Source organism: Puntigrus tetrazona, chromosome 1, assembly GCF_018831695.1.
Source record: "Puntigrus tetrazona isolate hp1 chromosome 1, ASM1883169v1, whole genome shotgun sequence".
NCBI lineage: Eukaryota > Metazoa > Chordata > Actinopteri > Cypriniformes > Cyprinidae > Puntigrus > Puntigrus tetrazona.
Window position 1 is genome coordinate 12,426,013 of NC_056699.1, and position 25,039 is coordinate 12,451,051.

Below are 25,039 nucleotides of genomic sequence, written 5' to 3' on the forward strand. Positions count from 1 at the left end.
CATAGTCTTCTAGAGTACATCCCAAAGATTCTCATCGGAGTTAAAGTATGGACTCTGCGGTGGCCAATCCATGTGTGAAAAATCACATCTAATGCTCTCTGAACCCTTCTTTCACAATTTGAGCCTTATTAATTCTGGCATTTTTATCTTGGAATATGCCCATGCAATCAGGGAAAAAAAAAAAAATGTATGGAATAACATAACATTGTTGAACCTAGACCTGAGCAGCTGCAGCGATGCCAGATCATATCACCTGTTTGCTTCGTTAAATCGAGGTGGTGAACAGGCAGTGTATGTTCAGTGTCAATGTGACGACCCGAGTGGTGGCCACACATGAGTGGTAATATACCTGTATCACCTTTTACACACACACACACACACAACACAGTTTGTAAATCATGTTTATTTATGGTTTTAGTTTAACTGTTTGTCAGTTGCATTTGTTAATCACAAGCATACACGGTTTATAATCTTATTTTCCATAGGTTTCATTTATAACATACATCGTTGCTGATTTGGAGTGCACACAAATTAGTTGCTTTGTATCTGTTATTTACCTTTGTTTCTATTTTGGCTTAAGTTTACCGGCGGTGTGTGGTGACGATTGTCAGGCCCAAGTACTGCAGCTTCCTGGTGTGACGAAAATTAAGAGTCCGGGTGGAAACTGGGAATTTAAGGGGGAATGGTTCTCCCTGGACATACCATTCAGAGAGATGGTCGGGGGCAAGAAAGGAAAAGTAGCTGATTTTATTAATTATATTTGGTTGTCTATTTATGTTGTTTGGTTATGGGTTAGGTTCTCTGGGGATGATTTAGTGTTTCTTTTAATTTGTAATGGGCCCATCTTTCTCTTTATAAGCTGTTGTGTTGTCCATTTTGGTGGCTTTTTTTTTTGTTGTTGTTGTTGTTGTTGTTGGTCTGTCTCTGTCTGCCTGGTTTGTTTTTGTAAAGGTACTTCTTTGAGTTTAATTAAAGTTCTTTTTTTTTCTGGTGACTGCTGGTGTTCCTCGTCTTTGACTTCTCGGTCCCTCACATTCAATAATAGCTTTTCTGCTGCCATCTAGTGGTCAGTTGTGAACCCTAACAAGCATTTAACATGTGACTGAAAGAGTACTTCGATTAGCATGAGCAACTTTTTCACTTAATGACCAGGAGTGGAATGTTAACATCATAATGCGAAACATATATTTTCACCTGCAGAGTGAATGAGCAGTGGAAGGTTTTTTATTCTGCGGGTCAGTCTGTAGAAGTCCAGATAAGCTCTCCGTCTCACTGTGCCATGGTGATGCTGGACAAATCTATCATATGCAAAAACCATCACCCAGAGTGCAACTTTTCCCAGTAGGATCACAGTCTTGGAGTCGATGCCCTGCAGTGCTGCAGTGCACTCAGTAGTGTGCTCATCAGATATCCAGCAAAGTACTGTGATTTACAATGCTCAAAACCACATAAACTACCTGCAAACCAGAAACAGAGGAATCACACAAAAAGAACACTAGTGTACTTGTGTAATGGGTGTGTGCTAGTGTTCATGCACAAATATTTTTCAATATTAAAAAATGCTCATGTATTTTTCTTTTAAGTACAATGCCAACTGTCTACAGCTTTACTTGCATGTAAAAATGAGATGACGCTCACTGCCCAATGAGTGGGTAATTTCTGAAACTCTCTCTTTATCACGAACTCGAGTGCATCTTGCCATCTTCCAGTATTTCACTTTTTTCAGTTCCAAAAAGGTACATTAATTACAATCTTTAATTTTCCACATAGGTGAGATCTGTGTGTGGATTTTGTCCCATTCTTTGAAAAAGTACTTAAAAAAAAAAAAAAAAAACTCCAGTCCTTTGTTCTTGATAATTTAAAAATAACATTTGTACCAAGCGGACAGACCTGATCTATAACTCTTGTCTGATAAATTTTGATCTTTATAAATAATAATGCGTAGCAGATTCTGTTAAAGGAATAGTTCACCCAAAAAGTAAATATGCACCATATTTCAGGGGTTTTTTTCTTTAATTCATCCTGGCTCTTCCTCATAACCTATATCATATCTACTTTTTATCTACTTTTTATCTACTTTTATCTACTTTTTTTTTCTGATTTTACTAAGTTTTAACTTCAGCATATAGCACAGTGCTCAAACAACACATATTTGGCAAAAACTTTCGGGATTGCAATAATAGCTACTACAAAGAACTAGATTATCTGCCTCCCGCTGCTAGCAGCTTACATTCCGGAGACGGGAAAACACAGCTTCCTATCTTCAACAAACAAGAAAGAAAATGCCTCTTCTGGAATCTACTTGCTGCACAAACTGCCACAGACTGCTACAAAGGATTGTGGCTCTTGAAACGAAGTTACTTGCTGGACTCCCAAAACAAGCAGATCACACAGCAGATCATCACGGACCCCCTCAGCCCACAGCCGGTGAGTCCTGTGAATCGAATCAACCTCGACAGTATACAAATGTAGCGAATCAAGCTAAAGCTGATCAACACACAAATCAGTGGCAAAGACAGGGAGCGAGACCCAAAGGCACTCGAGACATCAGACTGTCACGAGTATCTCATATTGCCGCTGTGGCATCATCTACCCCAGACATGGCCATGAGAAGGCTTGGAAAAACTGGTATTTTACCACCCCCTGTACAGCTCGAGAACAGATTTGAATCTCTAACGAATTTGGGTGAGGAATCCCCGAAAGTGACTGAGCAAGAGTCATATCAGCCAGTAGCTAACACCGCTACAAACAGGCGCTCAAGGTCGAGCAGACAGCGGGCGTTCAGATCACAGAGCAGCCGAGCCCAGAACTCTGATAGTCGGAGACTCCATTATCAGAAACGTCAGGAGCAGAACGACAACTACATGCTGCTTTCCTCAAGCGACCGTCTCTGATGTAAACAATGGACTTCAGAACATTCTAATGAAGCACAAGACTGCAAAACGAGTCATCATCCATGTGGGGAAGAATGACATTCGTAAGGAGCAATCAGAACTCCTGAAGAGGGACTTCAGTGAACTCATCGAAACACTTCAAAGAGTTGAAGTCCAGTCGTTCATCAGTGGACCACTCCCAGCAAGGGGAACAAACATGTTTTCACGGTTGCTTGGACTGAATACTTGGCTACAAAGAACCTGCAGTCAAAAAGGAGTCAACTTCATCGACAACTTCAATCTGTTCTGGGGACACAGACAACTGTTTAAACTGGATGGCCTTCACCCAAACAAACTTGGTGCGAGAGTGTTAAAGGACAACATCTATTTTTCACTCCGTCATCCATCAGCAGAGTGTGCCAGTCCACTCAACATGAATGGCACACACACACCTGGACAAAGTATGGATGACGACAGGACTTCATATCAGCCTCAGAGTCATCATCTGGTCGACACATCCCACAAGGACACTGAAAACACCACAGAGCCACAACAAGCACTGTTTGTGGACACTATCACGGTTGAGCCCTGCCCGCAGAGCCCATCACAGACACAATGTGACGCACAACAACGGCTCCAGGACTCAGAGCCGAAGGGCGACTCTCTGGTAATCAGCCAGGGAAGCCAGGACAGCATAATTCTGCCACGGAAACACCAATGCTCTGTTTACCAGAGACATTATCCCTCTCCAGCATCGCCACTTCTCAGCTTCTCACAAAAATGGAGGAATTGGTGGCTAAAACCAGACTCTCCCACTCCTTTGCTGCGAGCCCCCAGTTATCAACTACAAAACGGCGGGCACCACCACCTCCAAGGCCGCTGGGCCCAGCTCGCCCTCCTCCAGCGAGAGCTCTTCGGCCGCTGCGACAACGCCAGGCCATCCTCCTCCATCTGCAGCTGGTAAAGCAAAAACAACTGATAACAGCTCTCAGTGATGTGTTTCGGGTCCCCGCAACTACAGCAAAAACTTTCAGGGATGTTTAGAAAACAAGCGGGAACCCAGTGTGTCTCTCACTATCTCCGTCTTATTACAGGATAGAAAGTCTAAGGCCTTCTCAAGGCGTACAGCTGACAAATCTAATCTGCGGCCCATTAGACAACAAACTCAGACTGCTATAGAAACAAAAAAGTACTACCATCAAGCTAGCATTATTAAATGTTCGATCACTAAAAACAAATCATTTGTCATCAATGATTTAATAATTACAAACAATCTAGATTTTATGTTTCTAAATGAAACATGGCTTGAAGAAAGCTGCAGTGCAACAGTGCTCAATGAAACAGCCCCTCCCAACTTCACTTATATGAATGTTTGCAGAGTTGACAAGAGAGGGGGTGGGGTTACTGCTCTCTTTAAAGATGTCTTTCAGTGCAGACAAGTGTCATTTGGTCAGTACTTGTCATTTGAATATCTAGGATTGTGTTGAAAGGTGCTCCACGCATCCTGTTTATCATTATTTACAGGCCTCCTAAATATTCTCCAGCCTTTGTTGAAGAGTTCACAGAATTGTTATCAATGATTTGTTCAGAGTTTGACTGTTTTGTGATTGCAGGGATTTTAATATCCACATAGAAAATGCAGAAATCAAAACTACAAAAGAATTTATAACTGTTTTAAACACTTTTGAGCTGATTCAGCATGTGCATGGACCTACACATCACCATGGGCACACGCTAGATTTACTCATCAGTAAGGGTTTACAGCTTTCATCCATTGTTATCAAGGATGTAGCACTGTCTGATCACTTCTGTATTTTCTTTGATATATTGATCTCTGCTACCACTGAATCCAGATCTGTCACTGTCAGAAAGAGATGCATTAATGAGAACACAAGTGTGCTATTTATGAAGGCTGTTTCTTCAATGCCAAGCATTTCTGCCGATCGCGTTGATCTTCTCCTAGAGTCCTTTGACTCAAAAGTTAAGAATGTCATGGATGACATTGCACCAGTGAAAGTCAGTAAGAAGACTGGCAGACAAAAGTCATGTTGAGAAAATCAACAGCAGTGCAGATCATGAAAAGGCAATGCAGAAAGGCTGAGCGGACGTGGCGGAAGACAAAACTTGAAATCCACTATAGCATCTATAAAGACAGCCTGCATGCTTTTAATGTGGAATTAGCCACAGCAAGACAGAAGTTTTTCTCAAACCTTATAAATAGTAACCTGAACAACACCCGCACTCTTTTTGCTACGGTTGAGAGACTGACAAACCCCCCAAGTCAGATTCCCAGTGAAATGCTTTCTGACAGCAAATGCAATGAGTTTGCCTCATTCTTTTCTGAGAAGATCGAAAACATCAGAAAGGCAATTAAAACATCAGATGATGTAGAGATATGTCAGATTCAACCAAAATCTCAAAAAGGAGTCACTATGTGTGTTTTTGCGCAATTGATAGCAAAACTTTGGAGGAAGTAGTACAGCACCTAAAATCCTCAACCTGCTGTCTTGACACACTTCCCACATCCTTTCTTAAAAGCGTGTTTGACTGTTTAAAAGCTGACATCTTAGAAGTGGTGAACACATCACTTCTTTCTGGGACTTTTCCAAACGCCCTGAAAACTGCGGTTGTTAAGCCCCTCCTGAAAAAGAGAAATCTTGATAACAGTATATTGAGTAACTATAGACCGATATCAAATCTTCCGGTCATAGGCAAGATCATTGAAAAGGTAGTTCTGAATCAGCTGAACAGCTACTTGAACTCAAATGGTTATCTGGATAATTTTCAATCTGGTTTCAGACCGCACCACAGCACAGAGACAGCGTTAGTTAAGATAATAAATGATATTCGCCTAAACTCTGATTCTGGTAAAATATCAGTGCTGGTACTACTAGATCTTAGTGCTGCGTTTGACACTGTCGATCATAACATTCTTCTAGACAGACTGGAAAACTGGGTCGGGCTTTCTGGAATGGCTCTAAACTGGTTCAGGTCATATTTAGAGGGGAGGGGTTATTATGTGAGTATAGGAGAGCATAAGTCTAAGTGGACGTCCATGACATGCGAGTCCCACAAGGCTCAATTCTTGCGCCCGCTCTTGTTTAGCCTGTATATGCTCCCACTAAGTCAAATAATGAGAAAGAATCAAATTGCCTATCACAGCTATGCTGACGACACGCAGATTTACCTAGCCTTATCACCAAGTGACTACAGCCCCATTGACTCACTCTGCCAATGCATCGATGAAATCAACAGTTGGATGCATAAAAATTTTCTTCAGTTAAACAAGGAGAAAACTGAGGTCATTGCATTTGGAAATAAAGATGAAGTTCACAAGGTGAATGCATATCTTGACTCAAGGGGTCAAACAACCAAAAGGCAAGTCAAGAATCTTGGTGTGATTCTAGAGACCGACCTGAGTTTCAGCTGTCATGTCAAAGCAGTGACTAAATCAGCGTACTATCACCCTAAAAATATTGCAAGAATCAGATGCTTTGTGCCCAGGCAAGACCTGGAGAAACTAGTCCATGCCTTCATCACCAGCAGGGTGGACTATTGTAATGGTCTCCTCACTGGCCTTCCCAAAAAGACCATCAGACAGCTGCAGCTCATCCAGAACGCTGCTGCCAGGATCCTGACTCGAACCAGAAAATCAGAGCACATCACACCAGTCCTCAGGTCCTTACACTGGCTTCCAGTGACATTTAGAATTGATTTTAAAGCACTTTTACTCGTTTATAAATCACTCAATGGACTAGGACCTAAATACATTGCAGATATGATCACTATTTATACACCTAACAGGCCACTCAGATCACTAGGATCAAGTCAGTTAGAAATACCAAAGGTTCACACCAAACAAGGAGAATCTGCTTTTAGTTATTATGCTGCTCGCATCTGGAACCAGCTTCCTGAAGAGATCAGATGTGCTGAAACATTAGTCACTTTTAAATCCAGACTCAAAACTCATCTGTTTAGTTGTGCATTTACAGAATGAGCACTGTGCTGCGTCCGAACTGTGCTACTTTGCTTCTTTTATTTAAACTGTTTTAATCTCTTTTTGCTTTAAATTCAATTTATCTTAAATCAGTGTTTTTATTTTATTTTAATTTCTTTTATTGTTATTTAAACCTTGTAATTATTTTATTTCCTCTTTTGTAAAGCACTTTGAATTACCATTGTGTATGAAATGTGCTATATAAATAAACTTGCCTTGCCTTGCCTATGAGTCTTCAGGGGTTATCACATGAAATCGATCAGCTTTAGAGGACATGCGATAACCCCCCAGAAGTGACATAGAAGCGAGTATTTTTTTTTAACTCACACTATCATCCATAACCTTTTTCTTTATTGTGGAAATTATGATTGCAAATTTCAGTGAAATTCAATTTTATTTTATTTCCTGTCACAAAAAGGACTGCATCTTATACTATTTAGGTGAAGTTGCATTTTTAAATAAATTATAATGATTTTTCTAAAATAAACGTCAATGAATCTCATCTCAATATATTGATATTTAGGCCTATACTCTTTTTTTTAAATTCAGACTTTACATTTAAGCTTCAACATTTCTGAGATGCATTTCACCTTTTGGAGCAGCCAAAAGTAAGAGACAAAGAGAGATATTATTTTTATATGTACATTTTATTAAATAAAAACATTTTAAACATCATCAGCCATTTAAATGAAATGCTTTTGTACAATTATAATAGCAATAAACTAGAGATTATTTCACAAATACTAGCTTAAACATTCTTAATGAAATTAGACAGTGTAATTCAAATGCATACATTTCAATAAATCATTGAAAACCAAAGGGCTCTGCAACAAAGTGTGGTTTGGGATCAGCTGGCTCTGGATTCGGCCCGAGTTCTCTTGTAGAGGCACAAATGGCTCAACTCTGGTCCCGCGGCAGCAGCAGAAGGAGGGCCACTTTAAGGGCTTCCATGCTTTCTTAAAGACTGAAGAAATCCCTTTCTTCATCCTTTTCCTCAAACCGCGGTGTTTTTCTAAAAATCATTCAAAAAGACTGAATCATTTGCATATGCCAGTGCACTGTGCTGGTATTTACTATCTACACAAATGTCCCAGGTTTTACTGTACTTTCGTTCTTACCTGTGCTGTTCTCCACAGAAGGCGCCACTTCGTCACTCGGCTCCTTCAGGCTCAGGGAAGACTCTGTTGCGTACGTGTTCTCACGATCAGAACATGCGCACTCTTCTCTAGCAGGGCCACTCTGCCGAGACCAACTTCGTTCCTCAGTGGAGGATATGTCACTGCTAATGCTTAACAGTTCCAGGCTATTGTCACGTCCTCCTTCAAAGGGGTTGTTGGCACTGTCAAAGCTCCATTCAGCCAGCCTAGGATCCGCAAGACGTGATGAATCTGCACCGTCTAGATCTGTGTCATTAGACGGAGGCGTGAACGGCTCTGTCAGTGTTTCACAACTGAACGAAGGACGCTTTATAGCATTCCATGTCCTCTTGAAGAGTGAGCAGATCCTGTTCTTCACTTTCTTCCTTAGACTGACATGGTTTTCTAAAACGAAAACGAAGAAGCATTCACTTGGACTTTACATTTAATAAATATGTCCCGTGAGTATTACATTCATTGGTCTAAAATTGCTTCTATGCAAAATATACAACAATGTAAAGGAATCTTAAATATGAGACAGAGACTTGGGAACTTTATACTCTATAGTGCTTCTAGATACTTCTTATACTGTAGTGCAGGTCCACATTTCAGTGTTACCTGTACTGCTGTCCACAGAGTCTGCAGGTGACACTCCTAGAGATGTAGACTCGATAGAAGACACTTCGTGGTCACTACAGAAATCCATGCTTTCTGAAGGCCCTGCTGCTTCTAGAGAATTGCAGGATGTATGGAGGGATGCGCTGGACATCGGAGGACTGCGGACGATTTGGCTTTCACAAGAGGAGATGCCGCCAACGCTCAGCAATCCCAAACCGTCATTACATCCTCTGTCCTGCATGAACATGCGGCTGCAGCTCATTTTATGCAATGCATGATGTCAAAGCATGCCTCCTCGGAGTCCGATTCAAAGCTGTTTGCGAAGTTCCAACTCAGCGGAGAATGTGTCGCTTCTGGGCCTGTGAGGGTCGTCAGGGACATTTTGACTCTCGGATGAAGTAAATGACATGATGTCCGGTAGAACAGTCAAAAACACTATCTCTGTAGATCGTGAAAAGACTTTGAATAGCTACTTATTGTAGATTACAGTCCAATGTAAGTCGCTTTGAGATAACGCATCAACCAAACGCATAAACAAATGCAAACTTTCTCTCGTTGTCTAGCACCGAAGCGCTGTGACGTATTGGAATGTCAGTGGAAACCAACTGAAATTCAAATAATGCGAATTTTAAAACAGCGCTTTATTACGCCCTTTAAATAAAGATGCATTTTATTTTCATACATGAGTGTGTCTTTGTAACGCCCCGGAAAAAGCAGGGGGAAATAACCACGAGTGTTACGACGATGTTTCTCGTTGAAAACTTTTACTCGTACGAGTAACTCTCGCGATGTCACAACACTTCCTCAGCAGGCTCTGAGTCGCGTGAAGAAGTTCTCGCGATACTCCCCGCAAAGGTATATTACCACACCCAATCAGTTGCTCCCAGAAGAATGGATGCTTTCACTTGGCAATCGCTGCCCAATCAAACCGGCACCTACACTATTATTTTCCCCGACGCTCACACACACACACACACACACACACACTCCCGAAAGAGCCACCTGTGTTACATAAACTACTGAATGGAATGAAATATATATCAAACCAAACCAAATATATTTCCATTTGAACAGAACCGTTACCGTGGCAAACTTGGTCCATTTTAGACCCATATACCACGTAAAATGAACAAGCCCCCAAATACTATTTCATACTACACAGTAGATGGCGATAATGCTCTATTAAGAAAGCAATCTTCCAATCAGCTCAAAGTAGAAAGTTTTCTCAGCCGCTGGATGTCGCTGTACGAGCAGGTCTGCGTGTGAATATCAGCCGAAGAAAAGACAACAATGGCGGCGACCTGCTCGTGGAAGTTAGACAAAGAAACGGGGCAGGATGCGCTTATCGGTAAGTTTAGACTATCCAAAAACATGATAGATAGACGAAATACAAATTGTGGCCTTATTCGTTTATGGTAATGTATATCTCTTATACTTCATATATGTGTCTAACTCACCCACGTGTGTAGAAAACATCAAGTAAAAATAAGTGGAATTAAATTGTAAATGTTACCACGTTATAAAATTATAATAATTATTTTTCTTTTATTCATAACAAAAGCATTGAAATGTACAGGCAGTGTACATTTCATGATCAATGTACACTGCCTGTGCAAAAAAAAAAAAAAAAAAAAAAAAAAAAAGGCTCACACACACACACATATTTCTTTGGACTGTCTTTAGCTTTGATTGTTCTGATAAGCTTCTGCAATGTCGTAACATTTGTTCCCATCCAGAGTTGCATACATTTTTCGCCAAGATTATATATTGATGACGGGAGAGTTGAACTGTTCACATAGTCTTCTAGAGTACATCCCAAAGATTCTCATCGGAGTTAAAGTATGGACTCTGCGGTGGCCAATCCATGTGTGAAAAATCACATCTAATGCTCTCTGAACCCTTCTTTCACAATTTGAGCCTGATAAATCCTGGCATTTTTATCTTGGAATATGCCCATGCAATCAGGAAGAAAAAAAAATGTATGGAATAACATAACATTGTTGAACCTAGACCTGAGCAGCTGCAGCGATGCCAGATCATATCACCTGTTTGCTAGCCGTTAAATCGAGGTGGTGAACAGGCAGTGTATGTTCAGTGTCAATGTGACGACCAGTGGTGGCCACACATGAGTGGTAATATACCTGCATCACCTTTTACACACACACACACACAACACAGTTTGTAAATCATGTTTATTTATGGTTTTAGTTTAACTGTTTGTCAGTTGCATTTGTTAATCACAAGCATACACGGTTTATAATCTTATTTTCCATCGGTTTCATTTATAACATACATCGTTGCTGATTTGGAGTGCACACAAATTAGTTGCTTTGTATCTGTTATTTACCTTTGTTTCTATTTTGGCTTAAGTTTACCGGCGGTGTGTGGTGACGATTGTCAGGCCCAAGTACTGCAGCTTCCTGGTGTGTAAAATTAAGAGTCCGGGTGGAAACTGGGAATTTAAGGGGAATGGTTCTCCTGGACATACCATTCAGAGAGATGGTCGGGGGGCAAGAAAGGAAAAGTAGCTGATTTTATTAATTATATTTGGTTGTCTATTTATGTTGTTTGGTTATGGGTTAGGTTCTCTGGGGATGATTTAGTGTTTCTTTTAATTTGTAATGGGCCCATCTTTCTCTTTATAAGCTGTTGTGTTGTCCATTTTGGTGGCTTTTTTTTTGTTGTTGTTGTTGTTGTTGTTGGTCTGTCTCTGTCTGCCTGGTTTTGTTTTGTAAAGGTACTTCTTTGAGTTTAATTAAAGTTCTTTTTTTCTGGTGACTGCTGGTGTTCCTCGTCTTTGACTTCTCGGTCCCTCACATTCAATAATAGCTTTTCTGCTGCCATCTAGTGGTCAGTTGTGAACCCTAACAAGCATTTAACATGTGACTGAAAGAGTACTTCGATTAGCATGAGCAACTTTTTCACTTAATGACCAGGAGTGGAATGTTAACATAATGCGAAACATATATTTTCACCTGCAGAGTGAATGAGCAGTGGAAGGTTTTTTTATTCTGCGGGTCAGTCTGTAGAAGTCCAGATAAGCTCTCCGTCTCACTGTGCCATGGTGATGCTGGACAAATCTATCATATGCAAAAACCATCACCCAGAGTGCAACTTTTCCCAGTAGGATCACAGTCTTGGAGTCGATGCCCTGCAGTGCTGCAGTGCACTCAGTAGTGTGCTCATCAGATATCCAGCAAAGTACTGTGATTTACAATACTCAAAACCACATAAACTACCTGCAAACCAGAAACAGAGGAATCACACAAAAAGAACACTAGTGTACTTGTGTAATGGGTGTGTGCTAGTGTTCATGCACAAATATTTTTCAATATTAAAAAATGCTCATGTATTTTTCTTTTAAGTACAATGCCAACTGTCTACAGCTTTACTCGCATGTAAAAATGAGATGACACTCACTGCCCAATGAGTGGGTAATTTCTGAAACTCTCTCTTTATCACGGACTCGAGTGCATCTTGCCATCTTCCAGTATTTCACTTTTTCAGTTCCAAAAGGTACATTAATTACAATCTTTAATTTTCCACATAGGTGGGATCTGTGTGTGGATTTTGTCCCATTCTTTGAAAAAGTACTTAAAAAAAAAAAAAAAAAAAAAAACTCCAGTCCTTTTGTTCTTGATAATTTAAAAATAACATTTGTACCAAGCGGACAGACCTGATCTATAACTCTTGTCTGATAAATTTTGATCTTTATAAATAATAATGCGCAGCAGATTCTGTTAAAGGAATAGTTCACCCAAAAAGTAAATATGCACCATATTTCAGGGTTTTTTTCTTTAATTCATCCTGGCTCTTCCTCATAACCCATGAGTCTTCAAGGGTTATCACATGAAATCGATCAGCTTTAGAGGACATGCGATAACCCCCCAGAAGTGACATAGGAGCGAGTATTTTTTTTTAACTCACACTATCATCCATAACCTTTTTCTTTATTGTGGAAATTATGATTGCAAATTTCAGTGAAATTCAATTTTATTTTATTTCCTGTCACAAAAAGGACTGCATCTTATACTATTTAGGTGAAGTTGCATTTTTAAATAAATTATAATGATTTTTCTAAAATAAACGTCAATGAATCTCATCTCAATATATTGATATTTAGGCCTATACTTTTTTTTAAATTCAGACTTTACATTTAAGCTTCAACATTTCTGAGATGCATTTCACCTTTTGGAGCAGCCAAAAGTAAGAGACAAAGAGAGATATTATTTTTATATGTACATTTTATTAAATAAAAACATTTTAAACATCATCAGCCATTTAAATGAAATGCTTTTGTACAATTATAATAGCAATAAACTAGGAGATTATTTCACAAATACTAGCTTAAACATTCTTAATGAAATTAGACAGTGTAATTCAAATGCATACATTTCAATAAATCATTGAAAACCAAAGGGCTCTGCAACAAAGTGTGGTTTGGGATCAGCTGGCTCTGGATTCGGCTCCGAGTTCTCTTGTAGAGGCACAAATGGCTCAACTCTGGTCCCACGGCAGCAGCAGAAGGAGGGCCACTTTAAGGGCTTCCATGCTTTCTTAAAGACTGAAGAAATCCTTTCTTCATCCTTTTCCTCAAACCGCGGTGTTTTTCTAAAAATCATTCAAAAAGACTGAATCATTTGCATATGCCAGTGCACTGTGCTGGTATTTACTATCTACACAAATGTCCCAGGTTTTACTGTACTTTCGTTCTTACCTGTGCTGTTCTCCACAGAAGGCGCCACTTCGGCCACTCGGCTCCTTCAGGCTCAGGGAAGACTCTGTTTGCGTACGTGTTCTCACGATCAGAACATGCGCACTCTTCTCTAGCAGGGCCACTCTGCCGAGACCAACTTCGTTCCTCAGTGGAGGATATGTCACTGCTAATGCTTAACAGTTCCAGGCTATTGTCACGTCCTCCTTCAAAGGGGTTGTTGGCACTGTCAAAGCTCCATTCAGCCAGCCTAGGATCCGCAAGACGTGATGAATCTGCACCGTCTAGATCTGTGTCATTAGACGGAGGCGTGAACGGCTCTGTCAGTGTTTCACAACTGAACGAAGGACGCTTTATAGCATTCCATGTCCTCTTGAAGAGTGAGCAGATCCTGTTCTTCACTTTCTTCCTTAGACTGACATGGTTTTCTAAAACGAAAACGAAGAAGCATTCACTTGGACTTTACATTTAATAAATATGTCCCGTGAGTATTACATTCATTGGTCTAAAATTGCTTCTATGCAAAATATACAACAATGTAAAGGAATCTTAAATATGAGACAGAGACTTGGGAACTTTATACTCTATAGTGCTTCTAGATACTTCTTATACTGTAGTGCAGGTCCACATTTCAGTGTTACCTGTACTGCTGTCCACAGAGTCTGCAGGTGACACTCCTAGAGATGTAGACTCGATAGAAGACACTTCGTGGTCACTACAGAAATCCATGCTTTCTGAAGGCCCTGCTGCTTCTAGAGAATTGCAGGATGTATGGAGGGATGCGCTGGACATCGGAGGACTGCGGACGATTTGGCTTTCACAAGAGGAGATGCCGCCAACGCTCAGCAATCCCAAACCGTCATTACATCCTCTGTCCTGCATGAACATGCGGCTGCAGCTCATTTTTATGCAATGCATGATGTCAAAGCATGCCTCCTCGGAGTCCGATTCAAAGCTGTTGCGAAGTTCCAACTCAGCGGAGAATGTGTCGCTTCTGGGCCTGTGAGGGTCGTCAGGGACATTTTGACTCTCGGATGAAGTAAATGACATGATGTCCGGTAGAACAGTCAAAAACACTATCTCTGTAGATCGTGAAAAGACTTTGAGAATAGCTACTTATTGTAGATTACAGTCCAATGTAAGTCGCTTTGAGATAACGCATCAACCAAACGCATAAACAAATGCAAACTTTCTCTCGTTGTCTAGCACCGAAGCGCTGTGACGTATTGGAATGTCAGTGGAAACCAACTGAAATTCAAATAATGCGAATTTTAAAACAGCGCTTTATTACGCCCTTTAAATAAAGATGCATTTTATTTTCATACATGAGTGTGTCTTTGTAACGCCCCGAAAAAGCAGGGGAAATAACCACGAGTGTTACGACGATGTTTCTCGTTGAAAACTTTTACTCGTACGAGTAACTCTCGCGATGTCACAACACTTCCTCAGCAGGCTCTGAGTCGCGTGAAGAAGTTCTCGCGATACTCCCCGCAAAGGTATATTACCACACCCAATCAGTTGCTCCCAGAAGAATGGATGCTTTCACTTGGCAATCGCTGCCCAATCAAACCGGCACCTACACTATTATTTTCCCGACGCCACACACACACACACACACACACACCCGAAAGAGCCACCTGTGTTACATAAACTACTGAATGGAATGAAATATATATCAAACCAAACCAAATATATTTCCATTTGAACAGAACCGTTACCGTGGCAAACTTGGTCCATTTTAGACCCATACCACGTAAAATGAACAAGCCCCCAAATACTATTTGATACTACACAGTAGATGGCGATAATGCTCTATTAAGAAAGCAATCTTCCAATCAGCTCAAAGTAGAAAGTTTTCTCAGCCGCTGGATGTCGCTGTACGAGCAGGTCTGCGTGTGAATATCAGCCGAAGAAAAAGACAACAATGGCGGCGACCTGCTCGTGGAAGTTAGACAAAGAAACGGGGCAGGATGCGCTTATCGGTAAGTTTAGAACATCCAAAAACATGATAGATAGACGAAATACAAATTGTGGCCTTATTCGTTTATGGTAATGTATATCTCTTATACTTCATATATGTGTCTAACTCACCCACGTGTGTAGAAAACATCAAGTAAAAATAAGTGGAATTAAATTGTAAATGTTACCACGTTATAAAATTATAATAATTATTTTTCTTTTATTCATAACAAAAGCATTGAAATGTACAGGCAGTGTACATTTCATGATCAATGTACACTGCCTGTGCAAAAAAAAAAAAAAGGCTCACACACACACACACATATTTCTTTGGACTGTCTTTAGCTTTGATTCTTCTGATAAGCTTCTGCAATGTCGTAACATTTGTTCCCATCCAGAGTTGCATACATTTTTCGCCAAGATTATATATTGATGACGGGAGAGTTGAACTGTTCACATAGTCTTCTAGAGTACATCCCAAAGATTCTCATCGGAGTTAAAGTATGGACTCTGCGGTGGCCAATCCATGTGTGAAAAATCACATCTAATGCTCTCTGAACCCTTCTTTCACAATTTGAGCCTGATAAATCCTGGCATTTTTATCTTGGAATATGCCCATGCAATCAGGGAAAAAAAAAAATGTATGGAATAACATAACATTGTTGAACCTAGACCTGAGCAGCTGCAGCGATGCCAGATCATATCACCTGTTTGCTTCGTTAAATCGAGGTGGTGAACAGGCAGTGTATGTTCAGTGTCAATGTGACGACCCGAGTGGTGGCCACACATGAGTGGTAATATACCTGCATCACCTTTTACACACACACACACACACACACACATTTGTTAATCACAAGCATACACAGTTTGTAAATCATGTTTATTTATGGTTTTAGTTTAACTGTTTGTCAGTTGCACCGGCGGTTGTTAATCACAAGCATACACGGTTTATAATCTTATTTTCCATAGGTTTCATTTATAACATACATCGTTGCTGATTTGGAGTGCACACAAATTAGTTGCTTTGTATCTGTTATTTACCTTTGTTTCCATTTTGTTGTTGTTGTTGGTCTGTCTCTGTCTGCCTGGTTTGTTTTTGTAAAGGTACTTCTTTGAGTTTAATTAAAGTTCTTTTTTTTTTTTTTTCTGGTGACTGCTGGTGTTCCTCGTCTCTTTGACTTCTCGGTCCCTCACATTCAATAATAGCTTTTCTGCTGCCATCTAGTGGTCAGTTGTGAACCCTAACAAGCATTTAACATGTGACTGAAAGAGTACTTCGATTAGCATGAGCAACTTTTCACTTAATGACCAGGAGTGGAATGTTAACATAATGCGAAACATATGTTTTCACCTGCAGAGTGAATGAGCAGTGGAAGGTTTTTTATTCTGCGGGTCAGTCTGTAGAAGTCCAGATAAGCTCTCCGTCTCACTGTGCCATGGTGATGCTGGACAAATCTATCATATGCAAAAACCATCACCCAGAGTGCAACTTTTCCCAGTAGGATCACAGTCTTGGAGTCGATGCCCTGCAGTGCTGCAGTGCACTCAGTAGTGTGCTCATCAGATATCCAGCAAAGTACTGTGATTTACAATACTCAAAACCACATAAACTACCTGCAAACCAGAAACAGAGGAATCACACAAAAAGAACACTAGTGTACTTGTGTAATGGGTGTGTGCTAGTGTTCATGCACAAATATTTTTCAATATTAAAAAATGCTCATGTATTTTTCTTTTAAGTACAATGCCAACTGTCTACAGCTTTACTCGCATGTAAAAATGAGATGACACTCACTGCCCAATGAGTGTTAAATAAATAAACAAAATGAATCTGTGTCATGCCATGCATTAGGAACAGAATTCAGCACTGCAGCTAGATGCAAAAGATAGAAACTGACCAGGTATTTTTAGCAACAACAAGTATAGAGAGGCTGCCTGTAGACCACATAGTCTCTGTTCAAGACTGGGACTTCTGGTTTTAGCACCAAGGATGAAGTAGGAAAGGACAGTTTTTGCAGAGACTCCGTTCTCACCGAACACCACCCAGACACTCTGCAGAGAAAAAATACATCATAAGCAAGTAAAAATTACAATCATTGCATCAGATGTACTATTTTGTGGCGAGATGCACAAAGAAATCACAGTATCATCACGTTATACCTGTGTATTGTCATCCTCCTCATTGGAGAAGGGCAAAAGCTGCACGTAAATTGTTTTGAAAACATCAGGGCCTTCCTTTATCTCCTCCTCAATAACTGGGTCAAGAGGGTCTGTGTGCGTGAACTCGAAATCCCACACTGCATCCACCCAGGCTGAAACATGTCAAAAAGTCAACACGATATGGTCGCTCTCGTTAATAACGCCCCCCAAAAAGACGCAGGCTGCTCGTTAAGTTGACACAAGATGTGATTATATGTGTATTATATAGTATGACTATGTAGTGATACAGTAAACCCGATTGTTTTTAATCGAATTATAAAGTTTAAACGGATAGTTAATGTTTATCTGCTATGCTATGCTCGGCGACATACGCAGGGAGCTCATGAATATTAAGTAAATACTTTATTTCGTTTTTATTAAACTTTCTGTTATAACACAATACCATATTGTACCGTAACATGCACACATGTTACGCATCTACAAAAATATAACATGTGAACAATTAGACAAAAAAAAAAGAAAAAATAACGTCATCAACGATGAGGGAGGGTGTTGGCTTATTAATATTCATGAATCAAAGCAGTTCCGTTTCGCGCTTGGTGTATCCGGCGCATGCGCAACGCTTCATTTTTATGACGTGCAGCGAAGCGCGTTCCTCAAAAAGAGAAAATACATGATAAAGGGAACGCTTCAGACTGTAAATATACAAAAAATAATTAACGAAGGACTACACAAGGAAGAATACAAGTAAGCGACCAAACTAGGTGTAGCACTCATCATTCAAATGTACTCTTTGTACAGGCGGTAAATATATAAACACCATAGATTCACGTTACATTGTACGTTATATATTATAAAGTACTGTAACATAACTAACATGTCATCCGACATCAGTACAATTGTATCTCTCTCTCTCTCTCTCTCTCTCTGTGTCTGTCTGTCTGTCTCTAAATGTATTGATATGCACACCATACATAATACAGCCTAAAAATATCCATATAGAGTATTAGAGAAGTAGTATTAGAGAAATCTATTATGATCCGCTGTATGTTGTTTGCTGATGGACTTTTTTATTTGTTTACGGGTGACTTCAGTTCTCCTGAGCTCTTTACTGTACTCTGCTGATCACATCACAGAGCATTAGTGTGATTTAATCATACTTAAGTGTTTTCAAGCCAGGATGACAAGAGAAAAATGGCAGGACAGGCTGAAGTCTGTGGAGCAGAGAGCCTCATCTTTTCAGTCTTCTCCTCTGAGCTGTCCGTACAAGCCCCGTCTGTCCCGGCCATGGCAGCCCTCCTCTGTCTGGAGACTCTTCCCACGGCAGAACGCAGCCATCACCTTCACTCAGCACATTAAACAGGTTAAATACATTAACAGAAGCTGCTGTATATCTGTTTAAATGAAGTATACCTACCACTATGTTTGGCTCTTATTATGTCTTTATCAGGACGTGCATTTATTTTCGTTGGAGAAGGAAGGCAGTGATGCTGGACAGAGGATTTTCCTAGTGACCAGCTACAGTGAACTCTGGCATTACTACAGGTACCCCTGACACGTAATATGTATAAATTAGTTTTAGGAAAGATATTTAAAGGAAGTAATTTGCTACAGATGAGGAATTTTATAAAAGTGTAATCAGTAGTGATGTACTTTTAATTAATAAAAAGTGCATGCACTTAAAGGCATAGCTGTAGGTGAATGAGAGATCTTTGTCTCCTCAGCACTCACAGACAGTCTCTGATGCACTGTTATGAGGTCATTCTGGAAGGGGCCGTCTGCAAACTCTACTTTGACTTAGAGTTCGACAAAGCCTCCAACACGCACCTGGACGGCAAGATGATGGTGACAAAACTAATTCAAGTAAGTGTACACTACTTCAGTCATTTGGGGTCAGTACGATTTGTTTAAATATTTGTATTTGTATTTAGCAAGAACATATGGAAGTAAACAAATATTAAAGACATTTACAATGTTACAAAAGATAAATCACAATAAATTACAAATGATTGCAAACAGATGTGTTATTTAATTTTTAAATAAATATAATTAAAATTAAATATATTCATTATAAAACAAATGTGATTAAAATAAAATAATTAAATTATTTGTTAATTTTTATTACATTTATGCTAAATATCAAATTCAAGACATATATTTTTAAAAATGTATAATTTTTCCACACAAAAAAAAAACAGCACCACTGCTTTCAACATATATAATAAGGAAAATTGTTACTGAGCACCAAATCTGCATCGTGGCAATCGTGTGACACTGAAAATTGGAATAGCGGCTGCTAAAAATAAAGCTTTGCTATTGCATGAATACATTTTATTAAGTTACTTAAACATACTTTAAATTGTAATAATTATTCACAATATTACTCTCTACAGTGTATTTTTAACCAAGTAAATGCAGCCTTGCTGAGCTCAAAAGATCTTTCCAAAAGAACAAATTCTTATTGACCTTATTAAAGCTTTTGAATAGTGTGTTATACAAAAAAAGCTTAAAATAGCTCCAAATACATTTATTCATCAATTACAATAACTTTCCCCCGTATGCAATAACAGTATGTGTGTGAGAAGCTTGAGGAGGTTTACGGTCTACGCTGCTCTGCAAAAGATGTCCTTAATCTAGACTCCAGCACCACTGAGAAGTTTAGTCGTCATCTTATCTTCATGCTTCCCAGTGCTGCATTCAAAGACAACTCTCATGTTGGTGAGTCAAAGTCATATCTTCAACATTTACTAAAAGTGATTACGTGGTGGTTGATGCATATATATATATATATATATTTGTTACGGTCTGTGATAGTGATGTGTGTGTTTGCAGGTCGATTTATTCATGATATCCTACATCCTGCTCTAAAAAGCCTTCAGAAAAGGTGAGATGACAGACAGTGGAAGATGTAACCAAAATTTTATCTGTTTCTCACAGACAAATCTTTTATATTTCCGCAGTGTTCTACCTTCATACATCCTTCTGTTTCTGATATAATATCATATTGGTTTAATTTGTTTTAAAGCAAACCAGAGGCACCCACAACAGAAGTTTGTCCAAGAGAGAACAGAGCTGATGTGGATGGATCACAGGCCAAGAGAAGAAAGTATGAAGAGAAGGATCTTGACTTTCTGATAGTGAAGAGCAAAAATGGACAAGAACAACTTTTTGTTGACCTGGGTAGGAATTAAAAGTTTTTTCATTTTTAAAAAGTCTTATAAAATCGATTATTTCAATGAAACACTTGACTTTAAAGGACTACTGTTCACTGCAAATTCTTTGCTGTTGATGAAATGAATAAGTGTACTTATTAAATAAATAATATATTAATAATATATAATGTAAATAAAAGCATGGAGTGTTAGCAGAATGTAATGTTTTCTGATATGTAATTGCATTTTATTTACAATTAAATAAATGCTTTTGAAATTAAAATTACTTTTATAAAACTTACATTTTTTTAAATTAGTTACTTGACTACCTTTTAAATTCAAAATTACTATTACTGTTATCTTTGAAATATGGTTAAAGTATATTTAATTTATGGTCATCTGCAATATGTTTAATAAATTATAATATGTTGCGTATTTAAATATATTTGTAATTTCATTTACATTTATAATGATGAATTTTGTACATTTAATCTATATTTACTTTGTAATTTTAAATAACACAACTGTTAAAATTATAATCAAGTACTTTGTGTGTGCTTTAGTATGTTAGTTAACATCAATGTGAGTGTACTTCTTTAAATGAAGACATAAATCATGTTTATTAAAATATAAAATATTATTTAAAATAAAATATTAAACATTATTATACAGTGTACTTGACTGTTTTTAAAATGTATTGATGACATTTTATTTAAATTTTTATTATCAGAATGTAGTTTTTTAAATATGTTCTTATGATTTAAATTGTACTGCAAGTGAAGGTAAGGGACGAGATTAAAAGTAACTCTTTCCTCCTTTGAAGGGGTCTACACCAAGAACAGAAACTTCCGTCTCTACAAGTCCTCCAAACTTGGAAAGAATGCTGCCTTTTGTGTGGCAGAAGACAACAAGTTTGTCCCAAAGCCTCCAAGCACACCACAAAAGAAGAATGCATATTTTTAACTTCCTTAATCACCAATATCAGGTGTGTTGTCCACACTACGGTTGGGTCAACTTTTTTCTGATTGTGCCATTGTTTTAGAATATCGAGTTTCACACACACACACACACTAACACACACACTAACACACATGGCTGTTTTGAATTAGTTTCACAGGACAGAGGATTTTGACTTATGATATGCCACAGAAGAGTACAGCAGGATCTCAGTGTCTGTCCCCTCAGAGAGAGCCACATAGCTCTGGTAATGAGAAATACAACTTAACATCACCAAGTGCTAGCAGTGGTTTCTAAGAACAGAATTAACCATCTCAATGCTGCAATGTGCTTAACTTAAAATGTGCCTTTATATGTATGAAACTGAACATTCACCAGCCCTATTAGGATCATTTCCCACCCTGCCTGAATGTCATGCTTTACTATTCACATCATTGACAGTTAACTACAAGTAGACACTTCTCGCTCTGTCCTTCCGTATAGATCTGTTGGGTGAACAGAAGCTATCTTCTTTTAAAGAGGTGGATGAATCGTGCTGACACTCTTGTGCAAAGACGGCATTCAAGGAAGTAAGCAACTGTAACAAAATGGTGCCATGCTTTCATTGTACTTTTAGTTTCTTTCTACTGAATTTTAAGCAAAACCGCCTTTTTCTCAAAAGGAATTATTTCAACTGAATACTTTGTTAACTGAATGTCACGTTTAACCCAAACAGGCATCCGGAGATGGAACTACTTTGCGTCTGAACAGCTGTTGGTTTATGATATCGAGAAATTCGCTGGTGCCACAACGTGAAGCGCCACAAGAGCAACAACATCATGTGGGTCTTCACGGCTGCGACTTGCATTGATTAATATCGTCTGTTTGAGGGTCTGTAACAATTACAGTAATGCTCGTTCTTTCTTATTTTTCATAGAATTGTGGTGGATCTCAAAGAAGAAGTGTGGTATCAGAGATGTCATGACCCTGAGTGCAGAAGACAGAACTACAGATCCTCCAGTAATAAACCTTTTACTTTCTAGCTACTATATAGTTAAACTACTTTAGCTTGTCCTGCCAGTAGAGGTGACAGTTTCTTTGCTATAGATGACATTACTTTCAGATCTGATGAGGGCAGTGTTGTTTGTTTGTTAACTAGATAGGGAACTTGTGTAGGGAATGATGTTACATGGATTTGGGTTAGATTGTAATATTATGGCATTTCTATGGTTTAACAGGCTTCCCACTGCCTCAAGAAGTCTGCATGAGCCACCTGCTGATGGAGGTCAGGCTGGATTTAGTTCTTCTGGAGAATCACCTGTAATTTACGTAACCATACATAAGTTTGAATGTATATTTGTGTGTTGAATTGCGCAGGATGAGGAGGATCAGGCGTATTTAACGGATGAACTGGGGAACATCGAGCTTGCCCAGACTTCTGTACCCAGGACTGATTCCTCGGCTCCTCAGGCTGAGAAAGCTGAGGACTGGGGAGAGTGGCCGGATGACCCTGCTTATCTGGAAGCTCTGCAGGAAGTAGAAAGGGCCACTGAAGAGGTACCCGATGAGCTTCTGCTCCAGGCAGTGATCGAGTGTGAATGATGGCCTTGTAACCTAAAAGTCCCTGGATGGAGAATGTCATTATTAACAAACTAGTGCAATACCTGAAGTTCTTTATTTCTTTCTTTTCTTTCTATGCATTAAACTGTAAAGTATATGTTCTTAAATTCTGTTTCTAGCAAACTGTATTTTCAAAATGTTCAAAGATAATTTATTTCCATAAATTATTTTAGATTATATGACTTTGGATATTACAAGTGTGTAAAGTGTATTAGATTTTATATACATAGATGGATTAATTTGGAAGCACAATACTTATTAGCTTGAGTAGAACATTACAATACACTTTGATCTCGATTGTACCTTTGACCCCTTTTTAAAGAGGGATTTGATGCAGTGTTAAATTTTAACCTACTAAAAAGAAAACTTCAATTTGAATGTTAATGTCTTTAAATTAAACATTTGGCATGAAGTAAAATGTGTTGTCAAACGTCATTGTACCTTTTCAAGCACTTTAATTTAAAACCAAAAAAGCGAATACCATAAAGTGAGTAAAAATGACACATTATTGTGAAAAGTTAAATGAATGGAATACACTATTATTTTCCCCGACGCTCACACACACACACTCCCGAAAGAGCCACCTGTGTTACATAAACTACTGAATGGAATGAAATATATATCAAACCAAACCAAATATATTTCCATTTGAACAGAACCGTTACATTGTGGCAAACTTGGTCCATTTTAGACCCATATACCACGTAAAAAATGAACAAGCCCCCAAATACTATTTGATACTACACAGTAGATGGCGATAATGCTCTATTAAGAAAGCAATCTTCCAATCAGCTCAAAGTAGAAAGTTTTCTCAGCCGCTGGATGTCGCTGTACGAGCAGGTCTGCGTGTGAATATCAGCCGAAGAAAAGACAACAATGGCGGCGACCTGCTCGTGGAAGTTAGACAAAGAAACGGGGCAGGATGCGCTTATCGGTAAGTTTAGAACATCCAAAAACATGATAGATAGACGAAATACAAATTGTGGCCTTATTCGTTTATGGTAATGTATATCTCTTATACTTCATATATGTGTCTAACTCACCCACGTGTGTAGAAAACATCAAGTAAAAATAAGTGGAATTAAATTGTAAATGTTACCACGTTATAAAATTATAATAATTATTTTTCTTTTATTCATAACAAAAGCATTGAAATGTACAGGCAGTGTACATTTCATGATCAATGTATACTGCCTGTGCAAAAAAAAAAAAAAAAAAAAAAAAAGGCTCACACACACACACACACTTATATTTCTTTGGACTGTCTTTAGCTTTGATTGTTCTGATAAGCTTCTGCAATGTCGTAACATTTGTTCCCATCCAGAGTTGCATACATTTTTCGCCAAGATTATATATTGATGACGGAGAGTTGAACTGTTCACATAGTCTTCTAGAGTACATCCCAAAGATTCTCATCGGAGTTAAAGTATGGACTCTGTGGTGGCCAATCCATGTGTGAAAAATCACATCTAATGCTCTCTGAACCCTTCTTTCACAATTTGAGCCTGATAAATCCTGGCATTTTTATCTTGGAATATGCCCATGCAATCAGGGAAGAAAAAAAATGTATGGAATAACATAACATTGTTGAACCTAGACCTGAGCAGCTGCAGCGATGCCAGATCATATCACCTGTTTGCTTCGTTAAATCGAGGTGGTGAACAGGCAGTGTATGTTCAGTGTCAATGTGACGGCCAGTGGTGGCCACACATGAGTGGTAATATACCTGTATCACCTTTTACACACACACACACACACACAGTTTGTAAATCATGTTTATTTATGGTTTTAGTTTAACTGTTTGTCAGTTGCATTTGTTAATCACAAGCATACACGGTTTATAATCTTATTTTCCATAGGTTTTATTTATAACA

General features: G+C 38.8%; 2 protein-coding genes, 1 long non-coding RNA gene and 1 pseudogene across 3 annotated transcripts; 1 reads left to right on the top strand and 3 right to left on the bottom strand.

Moving 5' to 3' along the window:
- Window positions 1-3,717: 3,717 nt before the first annotated feature.
- LOC122342838 lies at window positions 3,718-8,886 on the bottom strand. Its single transcript, XM_043236977.1, has 4 exons — window positions 8,625-8,886; window positions 7,989-8,411; window positions 7,664-7,882; window positions 3,718-3,830 (listed from the first exon to the last, which is right to left on the bottom strand). Exons 1-4 carry the CDS (start codon window positions 8,884-8,886, stop codon window positions 3,718-3,720), a joined length of 1,017 nt encoding a protein of 338 aa, XP_043092912.1.
- Window positions 8,887-11,809: 2,923 nt separating this feature from the next.
- LOC122342847 lies at window positions 11,810-14,433 on the bottom strand. The gene is made up of 3 exons (XM_043236985.1): window positions 13,980-14,433; window positions 13,342-13,766; window positions 11,810-11,863 (listed from the first exon to the last, which is right to left on the bottom strand). Exons 1-3 carry the CDS (start codon window positions 14,386-14,388, stop codon window positions 11,810-11,812), a joined length of 888 nt encoding a protein of 295 aa, XP_043092920.1. The 5' UTR covers window positions 14,389-14,433.
- Window positions 14,434-15,257: 824 nt separating this feature from the next.
- On the top strand, window positions 15,258-23,275 carry LOC122348356 (annotated as a pseudogene).
- Window positions 16,479-17,871, bottom strand: LOC122348535. The gene is made up of 3 exons (XR_006251338.1): window positions 17,458-17,871; window positions 17,196-17,349; window positions 16,479-16,911 (listed from the first exon to the last, which is right to left on the bottom strand). It is a non-coding gene; the product is annotated as an uncharacterized LOC122348535 (long non-coding RNA).
- Window positions 23,276-25,039: the final 1,764 nt, after the last annotated feature.

Excerpts from the sequence above, each read along its gene's own strand:
- LOC122342838 (XM_043236977.1), bottom strand. The coding sequence starts at position 8,886 with ATGAGCTGCAGCCGCATGTTCATGCAGGACAGAGGATGTAATGACGGT. Across the intron at positions 8,412-8,624 it reads CTCTGTGGACAGCAGTACAG|AAAACCATGTCAGTCTAAGG; the intron begins GTAACACTGAAA and ends TTTTCGTTTTAG. Across the intron at positions 7,883-7,988 it reads TTCTGTGGAGAACAGCACAG|AAAAACACCGCGGTTTGAGG; the intron begins GTAAGAACGAAA and ends AATGATTTTTAG.
- LOC122342847 (XM_043236985.1), bottom strand. The coding sequence starts at position 14,388 with ATGTCATTTACTTCATCCGAGAGTCAAAATGTCCCTGACGACCCTCAC. Across the intron at positions 13,767-13,979 it reads CTCTGTGGACAGCAGTACAG|AAAACCATGTCAGTCTAAGG; the intron begins GTAACACTGAAA and ends TTTTCGTTTTAG. Across the intron at positions 11,864-13,341 it reads TTCTGTGGAGAACAGCACAG|GTAGTTTATGTGGTTTTGAG; the intron begins GTAAGAACGAAA and ends TCTGGTTTGCAG.